This window comes from Polypterus senegalus, chromosome 7, assembly GCF_016835505.1.
Source record: "Polypterus senegalus isolate Bchr_013 chromosome 7, ASM1683550v1, whole genome shotgun sequence".
Taxonomy (NCBI): Eukaryota; Metazoa; Chordata; class Cladistia; order Polypteriformes; family Polypteridae; genus Polypterus; species Polypterus senegalus.
The window spans coordinates 184,570,568-184,592,717 of record NC_053160.1 but is presented as its reverse complement, the minus strand read 5'-3'; the positions used below and the strand labels follow the sequence as shown (position 1 = coordinate 184,592,717).

General features: G+C 40.8%; 1 protein-coding gene across 1 annotated transcript in view; it reads left to right on the top strand.

The window, feature by feature from the left end:
• The window catches only part of tek (TEK tyrosine kinase, endothelial), a 126,167-nt gene that overhangs the window by 20,222 nt on the left and 83,795 nt on the right, over positions 1 to 22,150 (top strand). The window contains exons 2-3 of the mRNA XM_039759703.1: positions 1,087 to 1,383; positions 20,792 to 20,902. Coding sequence (XP_039615637.1) covers positions 1,087 to 1,383; positions 20,792 to 20,902 — 408 coding nt within the window. The remainder of the gene's footprint in view (positions 1 to 1,086; positions 1,384 to 20,791; positions 20,903 to 22,150) is intronic.

The following is a 22,150-nucleotide window of genomic DNA, read 5'->3' as shown; positions in this document are numbered from 1 at the left end:
ACATCCAGAGCCTTAAGGAACTCCGGGCGTTTAATAATTCAGATTGGGTGATCCCCTCCTTGAGCCGTCACCTTATCGTGGTGGAGGAGTTTGCGTGTCCCAATGATCCTAGGAGCTATGTTGTCCGGGGCTTTCACCCAATCTGAATTATTAAAATATAACACATTTCACCGCGTCCCAATTTCAATAACTGTGCCCAGCGGATAACAACACCAATTCTAAATCCTCAGTGTTTGACGACTGGAGGTGGGTGGCGGATTGTGGGTCCCCGTCAGTGTCCAGAGCACACATCCCTTAACATTTATTAATGCCGCCCCACAGATGATGACACGCTAATGGACTGACTGTTGCCGATGTGCCAGTGTATGCACTGTGATGGACTGCTGCCCTGTCCAGAGTTGTTTCTTGCTTTCTGTCTGTCTAATTAGTACACTTTGCCTGATGAAGGGGCCTTAGCTGCCTTGAAAGCTTGCATTTCGAATCTATTTAGTTAGCCAGTAAAAGGTGTCATTTCACCCTAATTTCTCCTGTATCAGTCTATGGCTAACACGGTACAACACTCTACTGCTATGGAAATACCAGACACCACAATGTACCAGACTCACATGGAACTGATAACCAGATGAAAGAAACTAGCCCACTCGGACAGCGATATCTTCTTCTTGACCAAATGCAAAAAGGAAAACCTCTTGATACAAAATCCAACCATACACACTTACAGCAGCCGATTTGCAGAACAGCTATGTATCAGAAGCTCAGAGAGGCTACGAAACCATCTAACACAAATTTGCTACAGCTTCAAAAAGAATATCCAAGAAGAGGTCTACAACTTCATTCTTCTCCTGGAGAACAACTTACAAGATATGGTTAAAGAGACTCCAGAGACTTCTGATCAAGAAAAAAAAGAAAGGTTACACTTTGCCTGATGAAGGGGCCTTAGCTGCCTCCAAAGCTTGCATTTCGAATCTATTTAGTTAGCCAATAAAAGGTGTCATTTCACCCTACTTTCTCCTGTATCAGTCTATGGCTAACACGGTACAACACTCTACTGCTATGTCTAATCAGTGTATTATTTTCTAATTGCAGGTAAAACAAATGAAGCCATGGACCTTACATTAATAAACCCTGATCCCGTTACCTCCAGCCTGAATTCTTCCCTGAAGTGTGTGAACAGCGAACGCAGCATCCCACAGCAACCAAAGATAGAGCGCGATTTTACTCTGCCAAGCCAGGCATCTTCGGCCCCCAGCTACCAACACAACAACCAGTTTGTATCGGAGATTGCTTGGCACAACAGAAATGACAGTTTTGGAGCTTTCTTTTGTGGTGATAAATACAAAAACTCTTTTAATAAAGTCTACACTGTTAAAATGCTGCAAACAGGTAAAAAGCTTACTTATAATTTGTCTGTTTTAGTAGCCTGATGTTACTTAGCATAACTCAGCGGTTGTCAAACTGTGGGGCGCGCACCCTGAAGCTGTACAGGGAGGGCGTCGAATAAATGAACAAGACATCAAAATTTATTTTTTACATTTTTATTTCAAATTTAAATTTGCAAGCATATAATCACCTTGAATGCATTATAAGTAAAATTAAAATAAAACATTTCTAAGGATCTAATGCAGGGGTGCCCAATGTGTCGATCTCGATCGACCGGTAGATCGGAAAGGGAGTGCTGGTAGAATTAAAAAAAAAATGTTTTTAAATGTTAGTCTATCTGTATATATGATAGACTCTATCATATATCCTCAAGGCGGCCAGACTGAGATCTCTTCTCTTCTAACACACACACGATCAAACGCGAGAGCTACTGCAAAACTCTGGCTGTGATCTAGTTAGCTTTCCAATTTATATCGACTAAAGAAGGGATTTAAAAAAAAACTGTTTGGGGAGGGTATGGGCTGGAGGTGGAATTGGAAGAGGATTTTTTTCTCTCACAAAGTCACAATCGAAGTGCGTTTGTCTGATCTATCAATCTATCATTGCTATTCCAAAGAAGGAAAATGTGGAAAGGCACTTTCGAACTGTTCATAAAAACTACCAAACCGACTTCCTTCTGAAAAGCGATCTGAGAAAGAGAAAGGAGAGGGAACTAAAATCGCAGTTAATCGGACAGCCGTCATTTTTCACTCGGCTGAATTCAAAAGCTCCTTGATTGCATTATGCGGCTGTACTTATTTATGCAAGTCAGCCTTTTCCCACATGAAGATTATTGAATCGAAATACTGTACTAACCATAAATGTGTTGTGAACGCTGGCCCCGGCACAGACAGACGGACATCATATTTTTCACCCAACACACCGTTTATTATGTACAACTATATACAATATAAAAAGTCACGTGCACTCACAACCCCAGTGCCTCTTGCACCGAATTCCCCAAGTCCAGGGCCCACAGTCTCTGTGCCTTTCTTCTGGCCGCCTCCCGTCCTCTCTCTCCAGCTCCGTCTTACTGCCTCCCGACTTCCACCAATGACTGGAGGGAGGCGGCCCCTTTTATGGGAACCCGGATGGGCTCCAGCTGCTTCCCGGCACTTAGCGTTGGCCACACCCCTGTGTGGCGGAAGTGCCGGCTGCGCACCCGGGAGCCGTCCGTGTCTCCCCGGTCGTCTTCCCCCCAGCACTTCCTGGTGTGGCGGAAGTGCCGGGCTCCCAGGATAAATAGGCACTGGGGCGCCGCCTGGCGGTGGCCACGGGTCCCTACAGGGCTGGGCTTCAAAGCCCCCTACCCGAGGCCTCCTGTATAACCAGGACGGATGCCCCTTCTCGGCCTGGAGGAGGCACACGCCCTCCTCTGGTCCTCCAAGGCGTCCCGGCCGGGCTCCATCCCCGGCCAAAGACCACACGGGATAAACCGGCATTGGGGCGCCGCCTGGCGGTGACCACGGGTCCCTACAGGGCTGGGCTTCCAAGCCTTGTACCCGTGGCCCCCAACATAACCAGGACGGACACCCCCTCACGGTCTGGAGGAGGCACAAGCCCTCCTCTCTTCCTCCTGGTGTTGAATTGTTATTGTGCCATGTGACCTGACATTTGCACGATAGACATATGAGCGCCGACAAAATAGCGCCGATTACAACTCACCGTCAAAATCGTGTCCACAAAATCGCGAAAGTTTCATTAAATATGAATTACTAGTTTAAAGCATATATAATAAAGTTTATTTTAGAAGTCAATATTATGAGACACGGCATGCCATCAGCACGGCACGCAGATAGTCCTTAACTCTTTGCCAGTTTGCCAAGAATGGGCGTCAGGCTTTCTGCCAGGCTGTCTTTGCATGGCTGGGGCAGCAGCAGTCACGGTTGCAGTCCATTGCCATCTGGTTTCTACTTCTTATCATTGTTAAGTGGCAGTCCTCCTGGCGAACATTGCCATAGACGTGTCAGCTCCATGATTAGCTGGGGACCAGTCAGCTGAAGCTGGAACCTCACATTCGTTTTTCGATCACTTGTATCAAAATCGGAGTCTGGCAAGTCATAGTCCAGTTCAGAGATAAAAGGCAAAACTTCATCCACGGAGTATTTTGCTTTACGCATTCGTTTTGATCTCACGCCATTATGTCAGTGCCATTTTTGCTCTTGTTTGTGCCTTACTACTCACACGAGCACAGGAAATCTCAGTCAAGCTAATGAAGCTAACTTTCCTTCTACCAACGAGAGTCCAACTAAATCATAACGGTTGGTTTTGTCACACTTTACAGTTGATTACCATCATCAACTCCTCCTTTTGACAAAAGTCGACATCAGCCCTGAAAGAGTTAAGATCACATAGTTGAGCGTATTTAGACTTGCTGGCTGCCTCACTGCTTGTAATTCCGCTTTGTATACGACGCATTATGCCAACCCTTGACTGAGTTATTTGTTCGCAGCATGCCATCAGCAGTTATAACAGTTATAACCTAGCACAGGGGTCCTCAATCAGGGTCCTGGAGAGCCGCAGTGGCTGCAGGTTTTTGCTCCAACCCAGTTGCTTAATAAAAAGCACTTCTTGCTAAAGTAACACTTCTGCTTCACTTTAGTGATTTTGAGCCCTTATTGCTTAATTTTGTCCTAAACAGCTATTTTAATTGCTCCTTATTATCAATAACATGCAAATGACAAGAGAGAGCAGCATTTCTCCATTTCGCTTATTTCCATTTACACCTGTGTGTATTTATCTGCACTATTGGGTTTAATTAAATACTTGGAAGAAAAATGAAGAGAAAAAAGTGAAGGACTGAGAACTACTCGTCCATTTTAGCCTTCAAATCATTTGCATGATAGAAAGGGAAAGAAAATCTAGGATATGAGAATGACCTGACATAGCAGAGTGAATTTAATTTCATAGCTTGTTAGTGCTTTATTGGCAAGAATTGCTTTCTAATTAAGCAACCAGGTCAGAACAAAAACCTGCAGCCACTGCGGCTCTCCAGGACTGGGATTGAGGACCCCTGAACTAGCACATAATGTGTACATAATGCGCACGTACGCATCCCACTCTCTTGGCCTCTCTCGCGATTTTGTCAGCACGCATTTGTCAAAAACCAGTTAGCGAGTTTGTCGGCGCTCATTTGTCCATTGTGGTTTTGTCGAGGCGCATATGTCTATCGCGCTTTTGTCGGTGAACCATTGTGCCATTAAGGTTTTTCAGTTATGCAAGGTACGACAACATTTATTTTATGTATAAAGTATATATATATATATTTTTTAATGTGGGTAGATCATTTCGACCTGGTTATTTTAAAAGTAGCTCGCAAGCCAAAAAGGTGTGGGCACCCCTGATCTGATGGCTAATATGTGGCCTGCTTTAAAGTACACAGCCTGTCCAGGTTTGGTTTGATATTCGAGATACTCGACACTCTGAGCTCCTCTTCTATTTGAAGTTTGTTTCTATGACGGCGCTGCTGCTGCTTTTATAGTCGCGTATTTTCAATCCAGAAAGTTCGAGACGTATCGGTATCTGTCGTGAACATTCAGGTAACAGTAGATCAGGTGATAATGCGGCGCGACTGCACCACATTGGCAGCGTAGCCAATATTGCCAAATTGAGTTAAATAATTTACTGCGTATTGGGTTAGTTTCGTGATACAACTAACAGCGGTATAATATTTGTTGGACGAAAATATGTTCATGTTCCGCAGATTGACTTCATCAGTGTCCTCGTTTACGCGATTTTTTTAAAAATGTAAACATATTTAATCGTTTCTTTACATAAAAAAAAAATTAAATAAGAATAAATAATTTATTCCTCGTTTTTGGGATTAGAATTACTACCAAAAACCACACAATGCAAATCTTATGGCAGTAAAAACGATAGGATACCGCAACACCGCACGAGTATCATACCTTTGTTAGTTGTATCACGGGTTATTCTCATCTATCTTATATTATGCAGGGGGCGCAGAATTATTCGAGGTAGAAAAGGGGGGGGTGGGGGGGGTGCGAAATACGAAAGTTTGAGAACCATTGGATAACTAGCGGATAAGTATAAATCTCCACAAATATTACAATTTTGTTGCAATTGCAGTTAGCAAACACAAATTTAGACGTGTTATACTTTTATGTATGTTTATTATGTCATTAGGTGACACGGTGGCAGTGGTGCTGCTTTCTATTAAGGAGACTTGGGTTTGTGTCCCGGACTGAGGGGTGGTAAAGTTTATTGATTACTGCTTACCTATACAGCAAAAGTCAGCTACTTATGAAAAATTGCTATGTACAGTGATACATTGGGATACGAGTTTAATTCATTCCGTGACTGGGCTCGTAAGTCAAAATGCTCATATATCAAATCAATTTTCCCCATTGAAATTAAATGAAATGAGATTAATTTGTGTCAGCCCCCAAAAAAACCACCCAAATTTTTTGTTAAATGTTTTCAACATACGAAAAATATATTTATAATGAACAAATATTGTATACAAACAAAATAAAACCCAATACATAAAAAATAATCTAAAGAAATAAACAGATGTTGGCGAAGTCGATTAGCGTATTGTAATGTTTTTTCTTTCACTTCACTTTTGCTTAACTTAATTTTCTTCTTCACTCGTTTTTTTCTTTTTTGCCACGCTTTTTTCACATTCATTCACAGGGCGCTTCAATAGAAACCTGTCCATGGAGCTTTGTTTAGTCCTCCCCTTTAGAATGTTTCTGAAATGAGCTTAGCAAGTGTCATTAAATAGCGCCGCTGCGCAATCAGTTACAACTTTCTCAGGGTGTTTCTTTTCTTTTAAGTTCGAAACTTTTTACCACATTGCAAACATTTCCTTTATCTCAGTTTAAGAGATCACCTCCTCCGAGATACCGATCTCCTGCAGAACCTCCATATGTTGCTGCGTCTGTAGTTCCGTCAACTCCTCTGTCATCAGTTCCTCAGAATGTGTGGGGACAAGCTCTTTGACGGCTCATATTTCGAATTTTGGCTTGTAACTCAAGGCAAAAAATCGACTTAGTGATGGCTCATATCTCAAAAAACTCGTACGTTGGGGCGCTTGTATCTCAAGGTACCACTGTACATTACAAATGACTGGAGTCGAGACAAAAACAAAGATTTGGGGATTTGCCCCGTATATTTGTCTGCAAGTAGTCAGTTGTGACTGTTACTGTTCTTTTCTGCAAAATAACAAAAGACAAATGAGTATTGTAAAACAGGCTAGCTTTATACAGAAACGGCTGGAAATGAAAATTGATGGCATCGGTATTAGAAGGAAGTGAGGTCATCAGGTCGGGACGGTAGTGATGTCATCAGGATGGGACGGAAGTGAGGTTATCAGGACGGGACGGTAGTGATGTCATCAGGATGGGACGGAAATGAGGTCATCTGCAAAGGAAGGGAAATGACGAGTTCTGTCCGAGTCTTCCGTGGTTCTGTAAGAGGGAAAGAGGAAAGGCATTGATGCTCACTACCAACACTTTTTCTGGTGACTTTTACACCCCGTGTTGGACCCTTTGGCTGTCCCCTAAGGTCACGTGTGTGACAATTTAAAAGTATTTTTACAATTAAAACTGAAGATGGTTTTGTAATGTTACTTTTGTTTCCCAGTTTTTTTGCAGTATCTTTTTGAGGACCTAACCCCCTCGCTGGCCCATCTTGGCACTAACTAACAATTCACTTTTTAAATGTACAGTGGTGTGAAAAACTATTTGCCCCCTTCCTGATTTCTTATTCTTTTGCATGTTTGTCACACAAAATGTTTCTGATCATCAAACACATTTAACCATTAGTCAAATATAACACAACTAAACACAAAATGCAGTTTTTAAATGATGGTTTTTATTATTTAGGGAGAAAAAAAAATCCAAACCTACATGGCCCTGTGTGAAAAAGTAATTGCCCCCGAACCTAATAACTGGTTGGGCCACCCTTAGCAGCAATAACTGCAATCAAGCGTTTGCGATAACTTGCAATGAGTCTTTTACAGCTCTGGAGGAATTTTGGCCCACTCATCTTTGCAGAATTGTTGTAATTCAGCTTTATTTGAGGGTTTTCTAGCATGAACCGCCTTTTTAAGGTCATACCATAGCATCTCAATTGGATTCAGGTCAGGACTTTGACTAGGCCACTCCAAAGTCTTCATTTTGTTTTCTTCAGCCATTCAGAGGTGGATTTGCTGGTGTGTTTTGGGTCATTGTCCTGTTGCAGCACCCAAGATGCTTCAGCTTGAGTTGACGAACAGATGGCCGGACATTCTCCTTCAGGATTTTTTGGTAGACAGTAAAATTCATGGTTCCATCTATCACAGCAAGCCTTCCAGGTCCTGAAGCAGCAAAACAACCCCAGACCATCACACTACCATCACCATATTTTACTGTTGGTATGATGTTCTTTTTCTGAAATGCTGTGTTCCTTTTACGCCAGATGTAACTTGGGACATTTGCCTTCCAAAAGTTCAACTTTTGTCTCATCAGTCCACAAGGTATTTTCCCAAAAGTCTTGGCAATCATTGAGATGTTTCTTAGCAAAATTGAGACGAGCCCTAATGTTCTTTTTGCTTAACAGTGGTTTGCGTCTTGGAAATCTGCCATGCAGGCCGTTTTGCCCAGTCTCTTTCTTATGGTGGAGTCGTGAACACTGACCTTAATTGAGGCAAGTGAGGCCTGCAGTTCTTTAGACGTTGTCCTGGGGTCTTTTGTGACCTCTCGGATGAGTCGTCTCTGCGCTCTTGGGGTAATTTTGGTCGGCCGGCCACTCCTGGGAAGGTTCACCACTGTTCCATGTTTTTGCCATTTGTGGATAATGGCTCTCACTGTGGTTCGCTGGAGTCCCAAAGCTTTAGAAATGGCTTTATAACCTTTACCAGACTGATAGATCTCAATGACTTCTGTTCTCATTTGTTCCTGAATTTCTTTGGATCTTGGCATGATGTCTAGCTTTTGAGGTGCTTTTGGTCGACTTCTCTGTGTCAGGCAGCTCCTATTGAAGTGATTTCTTCATTGAAACAGGTGTGGCAGTAATCAGGCCTGGGGGTGGCTACGGAAATTGAAGTCAAGTGTGATACACCACAGGTAGGTTCTTTTTTAACAAGGGGGCCATTACTTTTTCACACAGGGCCATGTAGGTTTGGATTTTTTTTCTCGCTAAATAATAAAAACCATCATTTAAAAACTGCATTTTGTGTTTAATTGTGTTATATTTGACTAATGGTTAAATGTGTTTGATGATCAGAAACATGCAAAAGAATAAGAAATCAGGAAGGGGGCAAATAGTTTTTCACACCACAGTATTTTTTCTATATCTGACTGTTTGCCTTCGTTGACAGCTTCTAATTCCCTTGAGATGTTTGAATATTTTAACTCTTTTAGGGCTGATGTTGACTTTTGCCTAAATTCAAGGAAAGAGGATGGTAATTGGCTGTAAACTGAGACGAAACTCGTCCTTACTTTTTAGTTCAACTCTCTTTGCTTGAAGGAAAATTACATTGCTTTGTTGATTTGACCTTGATTCCCTGCACACGCAGGAGAAGTGAAGAGCAAAAATGGCATCAGCATCTGGTGAGACTAAAGCAAATGTGCAAAGCAATATACTCCATGGACATTCTCTGTATTATCGCTGAATCAGACTCTTAACTTCTCAGACTTTGAGTTCGATGCAAGTGATCTGGAGATGGAGATCAAAATTGAAATTGAGGTACCAGCATCAGCCTGTTGGTCCCCAGTTGATTGTGCTGCTGAATGCGTTTGTGTACCAGATACGCCAGATAGAGGACCACCACTTATGATGACAAACCATATTGCGTCACACAGCGATTGCCACTGTCGCCGTCGCCCACCTGCTGTACAAACGCAGAGAAGTGGCCAAGCCGCCATGCATTCCTGCTGGCCATCGAGCCGCCACTGCTGCAAGATGATGCCAAACAGGCACCAACAGCAACCACAGCACGTAGCAACAGACGTTTTATGTTGTAATAAGTAGAGACTTGAGGCGTGAAAAGGTTTGGGGCAGCCACCCGTTTAATTCGGTTTCCTGGCTGCAAAGCATTTGAGGACATCATAGTCAAGTTTACACAACAGAGTCCAAAACAGAACTGCCTGCCTAAGCAAGGCAGTGAGCTTTATAGCTCAGAGGGCGGAAATGATGTCGTCCTCTGGGCCGGAACTGGAAGTGACATCACCCTTGGGGCCGGAACCGAAGTGACCTCATTCTTGGGGCCGGAACCGGAGGTGGTGTGTCCTTCCTGGAAATGGCGGCTCCTGGTGGGATTTCCCGGGTAAGACCTGCAGAGAACTCAGAAAGAATTGCAGTTAGCAAACACAAATTTAGGCGTGTTATACTTTTTATGTATGTTTATTATGCGTCATTAGGTGACACGGTGGCAGTGGTGCTAAGCTTTCTATTAAGGAGACTTTGGGTTTGTGTCCCGGACTGAGGGGTGGTAAAGTTTATTGATTACTGCTTACCTATACAGCAAAAGTCAGCTACTTATGAAAAAATTACTATGTACAGTGACATTATCAGATACTAGTTTAATTCATTCCGTGACTCAATTCGTAAGTCAAAATGCTCATATATCAAATCAATTTTCCCCATTGAAATGAAATGAAATGAGATTAATTTGTGTCAGCCCCAAAAACTACCCCAATTTTTTGTTAAATGTTTTCAACATACTGAAAATATATTTATAATGAACAAATATTGTATACAAACAAAATAAAACCCAATACATAAAAATAATCTAAAGAAATAAACAGATGTTGTCTAAGTCGAAGCGTATTGTAATGTTTTTTCTTTCACTTCACTTTTGCTTAACTTAATTTTCTTCTTCACTCGTTTTTTTCTTTTTTGCCACGCTTTTTCACATCTCATTCATTAGGCGCCTAATAGAAACCTGTCCATGGAGCTTTGTTTAGTCCTCCCCTTTAGAATGTTTCTGAAATGAGCTTAGCAAAGTGTCATTAAATAGCGCATGCTAATCAGTTACAACTTTCTCAGGGTGTTTCTTTTCTTTTAAGTTGAAACTTTTTACCACATTGCAAACATTTCCTTTATCTCAGTTTAAGAGATCACCTCCTCCGAGATACCGATCTCCTGCAGAACCTCCATATGTTGCTCGTCTGTAGTTCCCATCAACTCCTCTGTCATCAGTTCCTCAGGAATGTGTGGGGACAAGCTCTTTGACGGCTCATATTTGAATTTTGGCTTGTAACTCAAGGCAAAAAATCGGCTTAATGATGGCTCATATCTCAAAAAACTATCGTGATCGGCAGCTGTATCTCAAGGTACCACTGTACACGACAAATGACTGGAGTCGAGACAAAACAAAGATTTGGGGATTTGACCATATATTTGTCTGGAAGTAGTCAGTTGTGACTGTTACTGTTCTTTTCTGCAAAAATAACAAAAGACAAATGAGTATTGTAAAACAGGCTAGCTTTATACAGAAACGGCTGGAAATGAAAATTGATGGCATCGGTATTAGAAGGAAGTGAGGTCATCAGGTCGGGACGGTAGTGATGTCATCAGGATGGGACGGAGTGAGGTTATCAGGGATCGGGGCGGTAGTGATGTCATCAGGATGGGACGGAAATGAGGGTCATCTGCAAAGGAAGGGAAATGCGAAGTTCTGTCCGAAGTCTCTCGTGGTTCTGTAAGAGGGAAAGAGGAAAGGCATTGATGCTCACTACCAACACTTTTTCTGGTGACTTTTACACCCCGTGTTGGACCCTTTGGCTGTCCCCTAAGGTCACGTGTGTGACAATTTAAAAGTATTTTTACAATTAAAACTGAAGATGGTTTTGTAATGTTACTTTTGTTTCCCAGTTTTTTTGCAGTATCTTTTTGAGGACCTAACCCCCTCGCTGGCCCATCTTGGCACTAACTAACAATTCACTTTTTAAATGTACAGTGGTGTGAAAAACTATTTGCCCCCTTCCTGATTTCTTATTCTTTTGCATGTTTGTCACACAAAATGTTTCTGATCATCAAACACATTTAACCATTAGTCAAATATAACACAAGCTAAACACAAAATGCAGTTTTTAAATGATGGTTTTTATTATTTAGGGAGAAAAAAAAATCCAATCCTACATGGCCCTGTGTGAAAAAGTAATTGCCCCCCGAACCTAATAACTGGTTGGGCCACCCTTAGCAGCAATAACTGCAATCAAGCGCTTGCGTATAACTTGCAATGAGTCTTTTACAGCGCTGGAGGAATTTTGGCCCACTCATCTTTGCAGAATTGTTGTAATTCAGCTTTATTTGAGGGTTTTCTAGCATGAACCGCCTTTTTAAGGTCATGCCATAGCATCTCAATTGGATTCAGGTCAGGACTTTGACTAGGCCACTCCAAAGTCTTCATTTTGTTTTCTTCAGCCATTCAGAGGTGGATTTGCTGGTGTGTTTTGGGTCATTGTCCTGTTGCAGCACCCAAGATCGCTTCAGCTTGAGTTGACGAACAGATGGCCGGACATTCTCCTTCAGGATTTTTTGGTAGACAGTAGAATTCATGGTTCCATCTATCACAGCAAGCCTTCCAGGTCCTGAAGCAGCAAAACAACCCCAGACCATCACACTACCATCACCATATGTTACTGTTGGTATGATGTTCTTTTTCTGAAATGCTGTGTTCCTTTTACGCCAGATGTAACGGGACATTTGCCTTCCAAAAGTTCAACTTTTGTCTCATCAGTCCACAAGGTATTTTCCCAAAAGTCTTGGCAATCATTGAGATGTTTCTTAGCAAAATTGAGACGAGCCTAATGTTCTTTTGCTTAACAGTGGTTTTGCGCTTTGGAAATCTGCCATGCAGGCCGTTTTTGCCCAGTCTCTTTCTTATGGTGGAGTCGTGAACACTGACCTTAATTGAGGCAAGTGAGGCCTGCAGTTCTTTAGACGTTGTCCTGGGGTCTTTTGTGACCTCTCGGATGAGTCGCTCTCATGCTTGGGGTAATTTTGGTCGGCCGCCACTCCTGGGAAGGTTCACCACTGTTCCATGTTTTTACCATTTGTGGATAATGGCTCTCACTGTGGTTCGCTGGAGTCCCAAAGCTTTAGAAATGGCTTTATAACCTTTACCAGACTGATAGATCTCAATTACTTCTGTTCTCATTTGTTCCTGAATTTCTTTGGATCTTGGCATGATGTCTAGCTTTTGAGGTGCTTTTGGTCTACTTCTCTGTGTCAGGCAGCTCCTATTGAAGTGATTTCTTGATTGAAACAGGTGTGGCAGTAATCAGGCCTGGGGGTGGCTCGGAAATTGAACTCAGGTGTGATACACCACAGTTAGGTTATTTTTAAACAGGGGGCAATTACTTTTTCACACAGGGCCATGTAGGTTTGGATTTTTTTCTCCCTAAATAATAAAACCATCATTTAAAACTGCATTTTGTGTTTACTTGTGTTATATTTGACTAATGGTTAAATGTGTTTGATGATCAGAAACATGCAAAAGAATAAGAAATCAGGAAGGGGGCAAATAGTTTTTCACACCACAGTATTTTTTCTATATCTGACTGTTTGCCTTCGTTGACAGCTTCTAATTCCCTTGAGATGTTTGAATATTTTAACTCTTTAGGGCTGATGTTGACTTTTGCCTAAATTCAAGGAAAGAGGATGGTAATTGGTTGTAAACTGAGACAAACTCGTCCTTACTTTTTAGTTCAACTCTCTTTGCTTGAAGGAAAATTACATTGCTTTGTTGATTTGACCTTGATTCCCTGCACACGCAGGAGAAGTGAAGAGCAAAAATGGCATCAGCATCTGGTGAGACTAAAGCAAATGTGCAAAGCAATATACTCCATGGACATTCTCTGTATTATCGCTGAATCAGACTCTTAACTTCTCAGACTTTGAGTTCGATGCAAGTGATCTGGAGATGGAGAATGTTGATTTATGTCTGAAACCAGTGCATTGTGTGCTTTTTTGAAAAAGCTTTTTGGAAAAAAATATTCAGCCCTCATAGAGTTAAAAACCTCTAGTTTGCTTTCATTTTTACTACTGCTGCACTCTAACATCCACGTTACACTGCATGAGGGTTAGACATCCGTGACCTGCCTGACTAAGCTAACAAATAAAACAGCCCACAGCAGAGAAGCTCATTGGGACCCCTCTGCCCTCCATTAAAGACATTGCTCCATCTGCAAAGCCCACATCATTGTGAAGCACTGCTCCCATCCCAGCCATAGTCCCTTTGTCGTACTTCCATCTTGCAGAAGGTTCTATAGCATCCAATACCAGTTTTGGCAGGTTCTGCAACAGCTTCTACCCTTTGGTGGTCCGGACTCCGGTGTCTGTGCCTTTACCCTCAGATCTACTCCTAGTAGCTTATTTATACGCAGTACATTTGTTATCCTTGTTACTGTTTTTATCATTAGTTGTTATTATTTATCTATTTACTTACCTATTATTTATTTATCTATTTATAGTATAGTATAGTATTGTTTTTTTTTTACCTGTCCTGTGTTTGTTTATATGTTGCATCACGGTCCTGCTTAATCTTATTTATGCCACTGTATGCTGCAATACAGTTTATGGATGACAATAAATCCACTTGACTTGACTTGACCCAAACCTCCACCTCCAAGTTTAGGGACTGGCTGTGTCCTTGCGGTGGGTTTGTGTTCCTTTCTTACAATTTCAACTCAAAAATGCATAACATTATACAGGTTAAGCTATGCACAACCGTAGTGATTTTATGTCTGCTTTGAAAAATAACTAAATACTGCTTTTGTTTTTTCTTCCAAAAGAAGCCCCCCCAAAAAACACAAACAAGTAAAAGCCCCCTTTTCCCCTTTGGAAGCGAAATAAAAAATAGACCAAATGTGCCTATAATATAAAACTGCAAAATCGCAGCTTTATACGTCACCACAGTTCTACACATTAAGGTTTGGGGTTATTGTGGTTAGTGTGTTGCGGTGGGCTGGCGCCCTGCCCGGGGTTTGTTTCCTGTGTTGGCTGGGATTGGCTCCAGCAGACCCCTATAGACCCCTATAGGATATAACGGGTTGGATAATGGATGGATGGATGGTTAGTGTGTAGTGTAAACGGTTAAGATTAGCAGTAACTTAAGGTTAGGACTAGGGTAGGGGATATGGCCTAATAGCAGCGTTTCTCAACTTTTAAGTATTTGCACCCCAAGTTTTCATAACACTTTTAATCGCATCCCCCTAACATTTTTTTGAAATGTAGATTTATATTTTATTATACCTACTTAACTTTTGTCGACATTTATCTAACTCTATATTTATTCTTCTAGTATCAGAATGTAGTTTAAGTTAATTTGTTTTGGTTTCAACAGATTTTTTTTTCATATTTTCTTATTTTCTTTTTTCACATCTTTGCCCCTTTTTTGTTACTTCTCGCCCCCCCTAGGGGTTCCCGCCCCACAGGTTGAGAACCACTGCCTTATAGGCATGCTCTGGCACACATTATCTAAAATATTATATCTCTCTATTATATAAAAAAAATCCTGGGACGAGACAAAACTTTTTTCAAGAGATTTTTTCAAGTCCCGTGAGACGAGACTTTGGCCATGAGATTTTTTCAAGTCACGCCTTCCTCTCAATCATACTCTACCACGCCCGCGGCCCTCTCACCTCTCCTCTCATTGGTGGGAATGCTTTTGACAGACACAGTTCTTGCTCTCTCAGCCTTTATAAATTTTAACGTTTTCCTCACTTTAATTTCCCAATTAAAGAAGACATATTATGTCCAAATCTTATTGAAGAAATTCATCCCGAAGGGTTATCAACAGTAAAAATGAGTACACGGGCAATCCCAGCACCGATAAATGATGAAGTCAAACAAATGAATGCGTAAATTGTCAATTGGTTACACAGCAAATTGGTTAAATGTGTATCGATAGACTACACTGAAACAGTTGGTGGTGATGGTGCGGAAGATGAAAACATCAACTTGCAATATCACGAAGAATATCTACAACCATTAACACCGTCTGATCTTCCACTGCATGAATTATTGTTGAAAGAAGGACGTATCCAAGAAAGGTAATGTCGTACATCTTCCGCGGATAACTTCACACAGCAAAAGAGCAGTTATATGTTTCGTTGTCACGATGAAAGTCCAAACACTACGGAAGCGTATTAGGGCCACGGTGAAAAAAAAAATACGGACACAGCGAAAAAAAAAAAGACTAAATGTCGAGATTAAAGTCGACATGCTGACTTTATTCTATTGTTTATTTTGTCAGTAGAATGTCGCAAACTAAACATCTTAAAATGAATGTTCAATTTACTAGATTTTCTCAAACCCCTTCATTAATTAATGTAGCACATTAAATGCTTTATATTAAGTGTTCCCCGACCCAGTTTTTAATCTCTATGCGCTTCTTCAACTGACTTCCTCTTGCACTGAGAGGCGCAGACAGCGATCGCCGCACGTTGACTTCATGATGTTACTGCTCTAAGAACATTCAGAATACTAAGAGAAATACTTGATATCTTCTTCACGATGAAATGCACTAAAGCATGTATTAAACATGGGTGGCGGGGGGCACGGTGGCGTGGCTATAGAGCTGCTCCCTTGCATTAAGGGGTCCCCAGTTGTATGTTCAGTGTAGTACAAAGTCCCAAAAACTGGATATATGAATGGGTATCGCACAGGTTTAACTTAAATATTGTGTAAATATTGGGCTTGGTGGGTCGGAGACACGAACACAGGATTAAATGGATGTTCTTCTGAGCGAGCTTTCTTTATTGCATGCGTGCTGTCTCTATCTGACGTACTAAACCCCCAGTTTCTATCCTTGCTTTTTCTTTCTGCACATAACCAATCACCACAAGATAAACGTCTTTGTGAAATTAAAACAAGTTATAAACTTAGACCTCGGAGTTTTCAGAACTTTAAATTATTAAAGCATGTGGGGCACGGTGCTTGCTGGGATGGAGTTTTCAGAAATTAAAAAAAATCTTCATTATACATGCTTAATTATGCCATCCATTCAGGGTTGCGCCCATCCCAGCAAGCATCCTGTGCGAGGCAGGAGTAAATCCTGAATGAGACGCCAACACATCGCAGGGTGAATACGTGCAACATATAAAGTAGCAGGGTCAATAATACATAACAAAACCCCACATCCTACATGTCTTTGAAAGGAAACTGAAACACGCCGAGTAGACCCACCAGAAAAACATGTAAACTCAAGGCAGGGAACACCCGGGACCCCCTTGCTGCTGCGAAGCAGCAGTGCAACCACCACGCCACCGTGCCCCATATGCTTTAATACATTTTAAGTTCTGTACATTTTAAGTTTTGAAAACTCTGGGGTCTAGGTTTATAACTTGTTTTAATTTCACAAAGACGTTTATCGTGTGGTGATTGGTTATGTGCAGAAAGAAAAAACAAGGATTGGAACTGGAAGTTTAGTACGTTAGATAGAGACAGCGCGCATGTAATAAAGAAAGCCCGCTCAGAAGAACATCCATTGAATTCTGCGTCCGTGTCTCCGACCACCACATCACGAACCCAACATTTACACGATATTCCAGTTAAACCTGTGCGATACCCATTTATATATCCAGTTTTTTGGAGCCTCGTCACACTTGCCATAAAGTTCACTACACAGAACATACAACTGGGAACCCCTTAATGCAAGGGAGCAGCTCTATAGCCACGCCACCGTGCCCCCCGCCACCCATGTTTAATACATGCTTTAGTGCATTTCATCGTGAAGAAGATATCAAGTATTTCTCTTAGTATTCTGAATGTTCTTAGAGCAGTAACATCATGAAGTCAACGTGCGGCGATCGCTGTCTGCGCCTCTCAGTGCAAGAGGAAGTCAGTTGAAGAAGCGCATAGAGATTAAAAACTGGGTCGGGGAACACTTAATATAAAGCATTTAATGTGCTACATTAATTAATGAAGGGGTTTGAGAAAATCTAGTAAATTGAACATTCATTTAAAGATGAAGTTTAGTTTGCGACATTCTACTGACAAAATAAACTATTAGAATAAAGTGTAAATGTCGACTTTAATCTCGACATAAATGGCGAGAATAAAGTGGAAATGTCGAGAATAAAGTCAACATGTCGACTTTAATCTCGACATTTAGACTTTTTTTTCTTCGCTGTGTCCGTATTTTTTTTTTTTCACCGTGGCCCTAATACGCTTCCGTAAAACACAGAATCAAAATTCAATGTGATATTGACAAATTTTTAATTAAAAAAATTGTTTTTACTGAAGTTTTACTGTAAAAGTGTAAGTTTAAAAAGTATTTGCATGTTAATTTCAAAGCGAAACAGAACAAAATCGTATTACACAACAAATAGCTCTAATGCAACATGAAACACAATTTACTTTCAAAGTATTACGTTTTACTATTTTTTAATATGGTTAATTACTCACTGTAATGTAAAAATAGTTAGTTCTCTCATGCATATGTAACAATTCCCATGAAAATAGCAATCTGTTTAAATTGTACATCCGCATTGCCATATGCGAGCGGCAGAACCGCGAAGAGGCTTACGCGTAGTGCAGGCCTGGGGGAATTGGCAAGCGAAGCAAGCAGGGGGCAAAGCCCCTTAGTTTAATTTAATAAGAGGTCATATACCAGCACAGCTGTCTCTCTAAGTAAATAAATGAATACATTTTAATTAATATAATTTCTCCATCTTCTGCATAGCTCATGTTAAAATACATTATTAATATCAATTTTTCTATTAAATATTGGTTATAAGAGTAGGGTTTAAAAACAGATACCCCACCCCCCCTACCATTTCCATAATAAATCAATTTTTAAAAAATAGGATAGGCATGCAGTGACGTCACTTCTCACATGAAACTGCTGGTGTAGACTTGCAGTGACGTATGGTGCTGCTCCTCTGCGGTTGGCCCCTTCTCAACATGGGTACCTGGCAACAGTGTGTGACATTTTTTTTTCTTATCACACTTTTTATTGTATCAATATTATAATAAATTAGTCATACAATCTATCCATTGGCATAGTATAAAAAAATGAAAAAATAAAGAATAATGTCCATACAAGAGTCACAACAGCCAACCCATCAAGCAAAAAGGTGATTCAGAAATGAATATTACAAACTGTCAAGAGAATCTCTCTCTTTTTTATTGCCTCCATGTTTTTACTACTTTGTCTTAAAGCCATTTCTAACATGTTAATATCCATACATAAAATTACGACTTATGTATATGATATTTACTAAGTATAGAAAGCATTTTGACTGTGTTTTCTATTACTTTATGCTCAGATTTTCAAAGAGAAAACAGAACTCTACATTTAATCAGACTGGGATTGTTTTTTTTTGGCCATACCACATGCATTTCAGAAGAGGCCATCCGCCTGAAGCTAAGCCAGTTTGGGCATGTGTAGAACTTGGATGGCAGACCAACCAGGAAAAGCTTGGGTTGCTGTGAGAAGAGGTATTGGTGAAGGCAGCAGGAGGGGTCACTTACCCTGTGGTCTGAATGTGAATCATACTGGCCCAGTGCAGTGATGGGGACATTGTGCTGTAAAATGACTCTCTGTTGTAATAAAGACCCCTTGGAATCCTGCGTAAAGAGTAGGGTGTATCTCAATGTCCAGCCTAATTTGTCCCTCATGGTCTAGTAATTCTGGTCCTCTGTCTCTAACTATTTCTCACCACTGCTCCACCTAATACCGTATTTACTCATGTAAGACGCACTCTCGTGTAAGACGCGCACCCTAATTTTTACAAAGAAAATCGCGAAAATCGTTTTGCCCCGTTTACAATGCACGTTGTGATTGTATAGGAAGCTTTTAGAGAGAGAGAGAGAGAGCGCGAGAGTGCCAGTGAGAGAGCGCGAGAGCACGCATAAATACGGTAGTTCATGTGTGGTGAGCATGCTGACGCAAAAATGGCTGACGTCGCATCATCCAGGTTGATGCTGCACATTAGTGGTGGTTGGAGTGGCTCTCCATTCACTATGAAAAGTGCTACAGTATATAAATGTAAAGGAAAAGAATTATTAATAAAACTAAATTATTCCAAAAAACTTTAGAATAGGAGCAGAAATAAAAAAATGTGAGAGATTTGTCTTCTTTTGTACAGAAGTTACACTTTGAGGATATGTTTAATATTATACTTATGAATAAATTGTTTAGATGGGTAAAATTGTCTGACCAGCCAAAGTGTCAGCCATTGCCTGGGTATAAATAAATTGGGGGGGGGCTATCTAAACACAAACCACAATGACACAAAAAGATGTCCCCTTAGTCAAAAGATCCTGTGAGACAATGTCACATTAAATGAGAAGAACACAGTGAAGGTACCTTCTGCTTTGGCCACTGTGTGTATCCTCGTGCTGGCACACTCATGCAGCATGATGGGAACTGTGGTCCTCACATCTGCACTGTTTTTTGTGTTGCCCCGTCACACACGTGTGAGTAGGAGACATCTAAAGGGGACTGAGTAATTGTAATACTACCATCGACCAGTGGGTGACGGAGTGTGCTGACTGTCTTTCACAGTTACTTGCAGACCATTCCCAGGAAATCCCCTGATGACATCACTTCTGGGCCTGGCCCCAGAAATGATGTCACTTCCAGTCCCCGGCGACATCACTTCCGGGTCTGGACCCAGAGATGATGTCACTTACGATTCCAACAACATCACTTCCAGGTCCGGCCCTGAAGATGATGTCACTTCCTGATCTTTCTTGCATTAGTTCAGTTCTGTCTTGTGAACATCTCTGTTCAATTTTAGCATCCAGGATACAATATACGGGAGGCTGCCCCAAACCTTTACCATGTCTTTTGGCGTTATTTGTCACACAACACCTTCTTCCTGGCATATACCCTGTATTTTTAGTTGGACCAGCAGCACAGACCAGGCCGTTTTCCAATTTATGTACCCTATTGTAGAACTCATGGGGGCATTAAAGATGTAAGAATGGCATTTTTTATGTGACAGTTGTTACATTTGCAATCTAAAAATGGGATACCACTTATTGAAAGAGTTGGAACATTTTTCTCAATCTGAGAATATAAGGAATGTAATTTTTATAAGTACTGCGGTGGGCTGGCGCCCTGCCTGGTGTTTGTTTCCTGCCTTGCGCCCAGTGTTGGCTGGTATTGGGTCCAGCAGACCCCCGTGCTCCTGTAGTTAGGATATAGCGGGTTGGATAATGGATGGATGGATAGATTTTATAAGTAATAAAAATGACTGTGAATTGCATGAATAACCCTAAAGAAATCTTCAAGCTTAACTTTACAATTGCCAAGTCCTAAACGGTAACGGCTAAAATGTCTGATATAGTGAGATGGAGTCCTAGTTGATAATTAGAAATTCACACAAAAGCAGAAAAACAATAAAGATTCTTGGGGTTTGAAGGATTATTTTTTTTTAATTATTTGTATGACTTGTCTGTTTTCCAGCAAACTTCTTGCCTGGCTCTTTGACAATCACTCTGAACAAAGGTGACAACTTTACCTTGGTTTTTTTTCTGAAAATGAAAGTCCAAGAAGATGCGGTCATCTACAAAAACGGTAATGGATTTGTCAATACGTTGTCTTAATAAGTCTGTGTGCTGATGATGTGTTACAAATGGCCTGTGCCACTCGACAAGCAAAGATTCGGCCAATTGCTCAGTCTCGGTCATCGTTTTATATTCGTAGCATCTTTCACTTTAAGCACCGAGACGAGACATTTTACCAAAAAGAGACAAAGTAGTCATAAGCAGCCAGACAGATTACAAGGTCTTATAAGAGTCATTGAAAAGACACAGGCTCAAAAAATGAGTTGATTTGTCTTATAACCAGAAGATAAGAAGTGCCTTGTATCAAGTGGTGTGACTGTAATGGCCTGAACTGAGGAGGCAGAATATTGATCTGTTTAAATTATTTCATCATTTACAAAGCACAGCAGTCTCAGAGTATAACATTTACATTAGAACAGTCGGGATGAGATCAGGCCATTCAGCCCAACAAAGCTCACCAGGCCTGTCTTAAGTCCCACTTAATTCTTCTAAAATAACATCAAGCGGAGTTTTAAAAGTCCCTAAAGTACTACAGTCTACCGCACTACTTGTTAGCTTAATATAACACAAAAAACACAAAAATATAAAACACAACATCATAATAATAAACATTACATCACTACAAACAAACAATAAGCAGCAAATAGACATCTGACTCAACTTACATCACTGCACCAAATAAAATGCTTCAGTTTTTAACTGCTTTTTAAATACTCGAGTCCAGTGGTTCCCACCTTTTTCTATGCCCTGCACCCCTAAAAAATGTTTGATTTATGTTTGCTTCCCCTACAAAAATAATATCACATGTGAGGATTTCTAATTTTTGAACCACACATTGAACCACATGAATAAATTGAACTTTTAAGAGAAAAGCTTATAACTCAGTGTATAAAATTTAGATATGAATACAGTGCATTGTGAAGTGCTACAGCAAGCAAGATATTTTTTTAAATTTATAGAAAGCACTAAACTTTAGAACCCAGTTTTGTATGGAAAATGCATATATACAGTGCCATGTTTGTGAATAAATAACTTTGACTTAAAAAATACTGAAGTTACTGTACCTATTAACACTGCTTTTACAAATCCCAAACCAAACGGCATATAACAGAGAGGTGCATCACATTTGTCATTCCAATAGATGGCGCATCACTAATATTAACACTGCTTTTATAATTCCAATACCAAATGGCACAGAGACAACAGAGACATAAATTATTACGAGCTCATACCAAATGGCACGTTTGTCATTCCAACA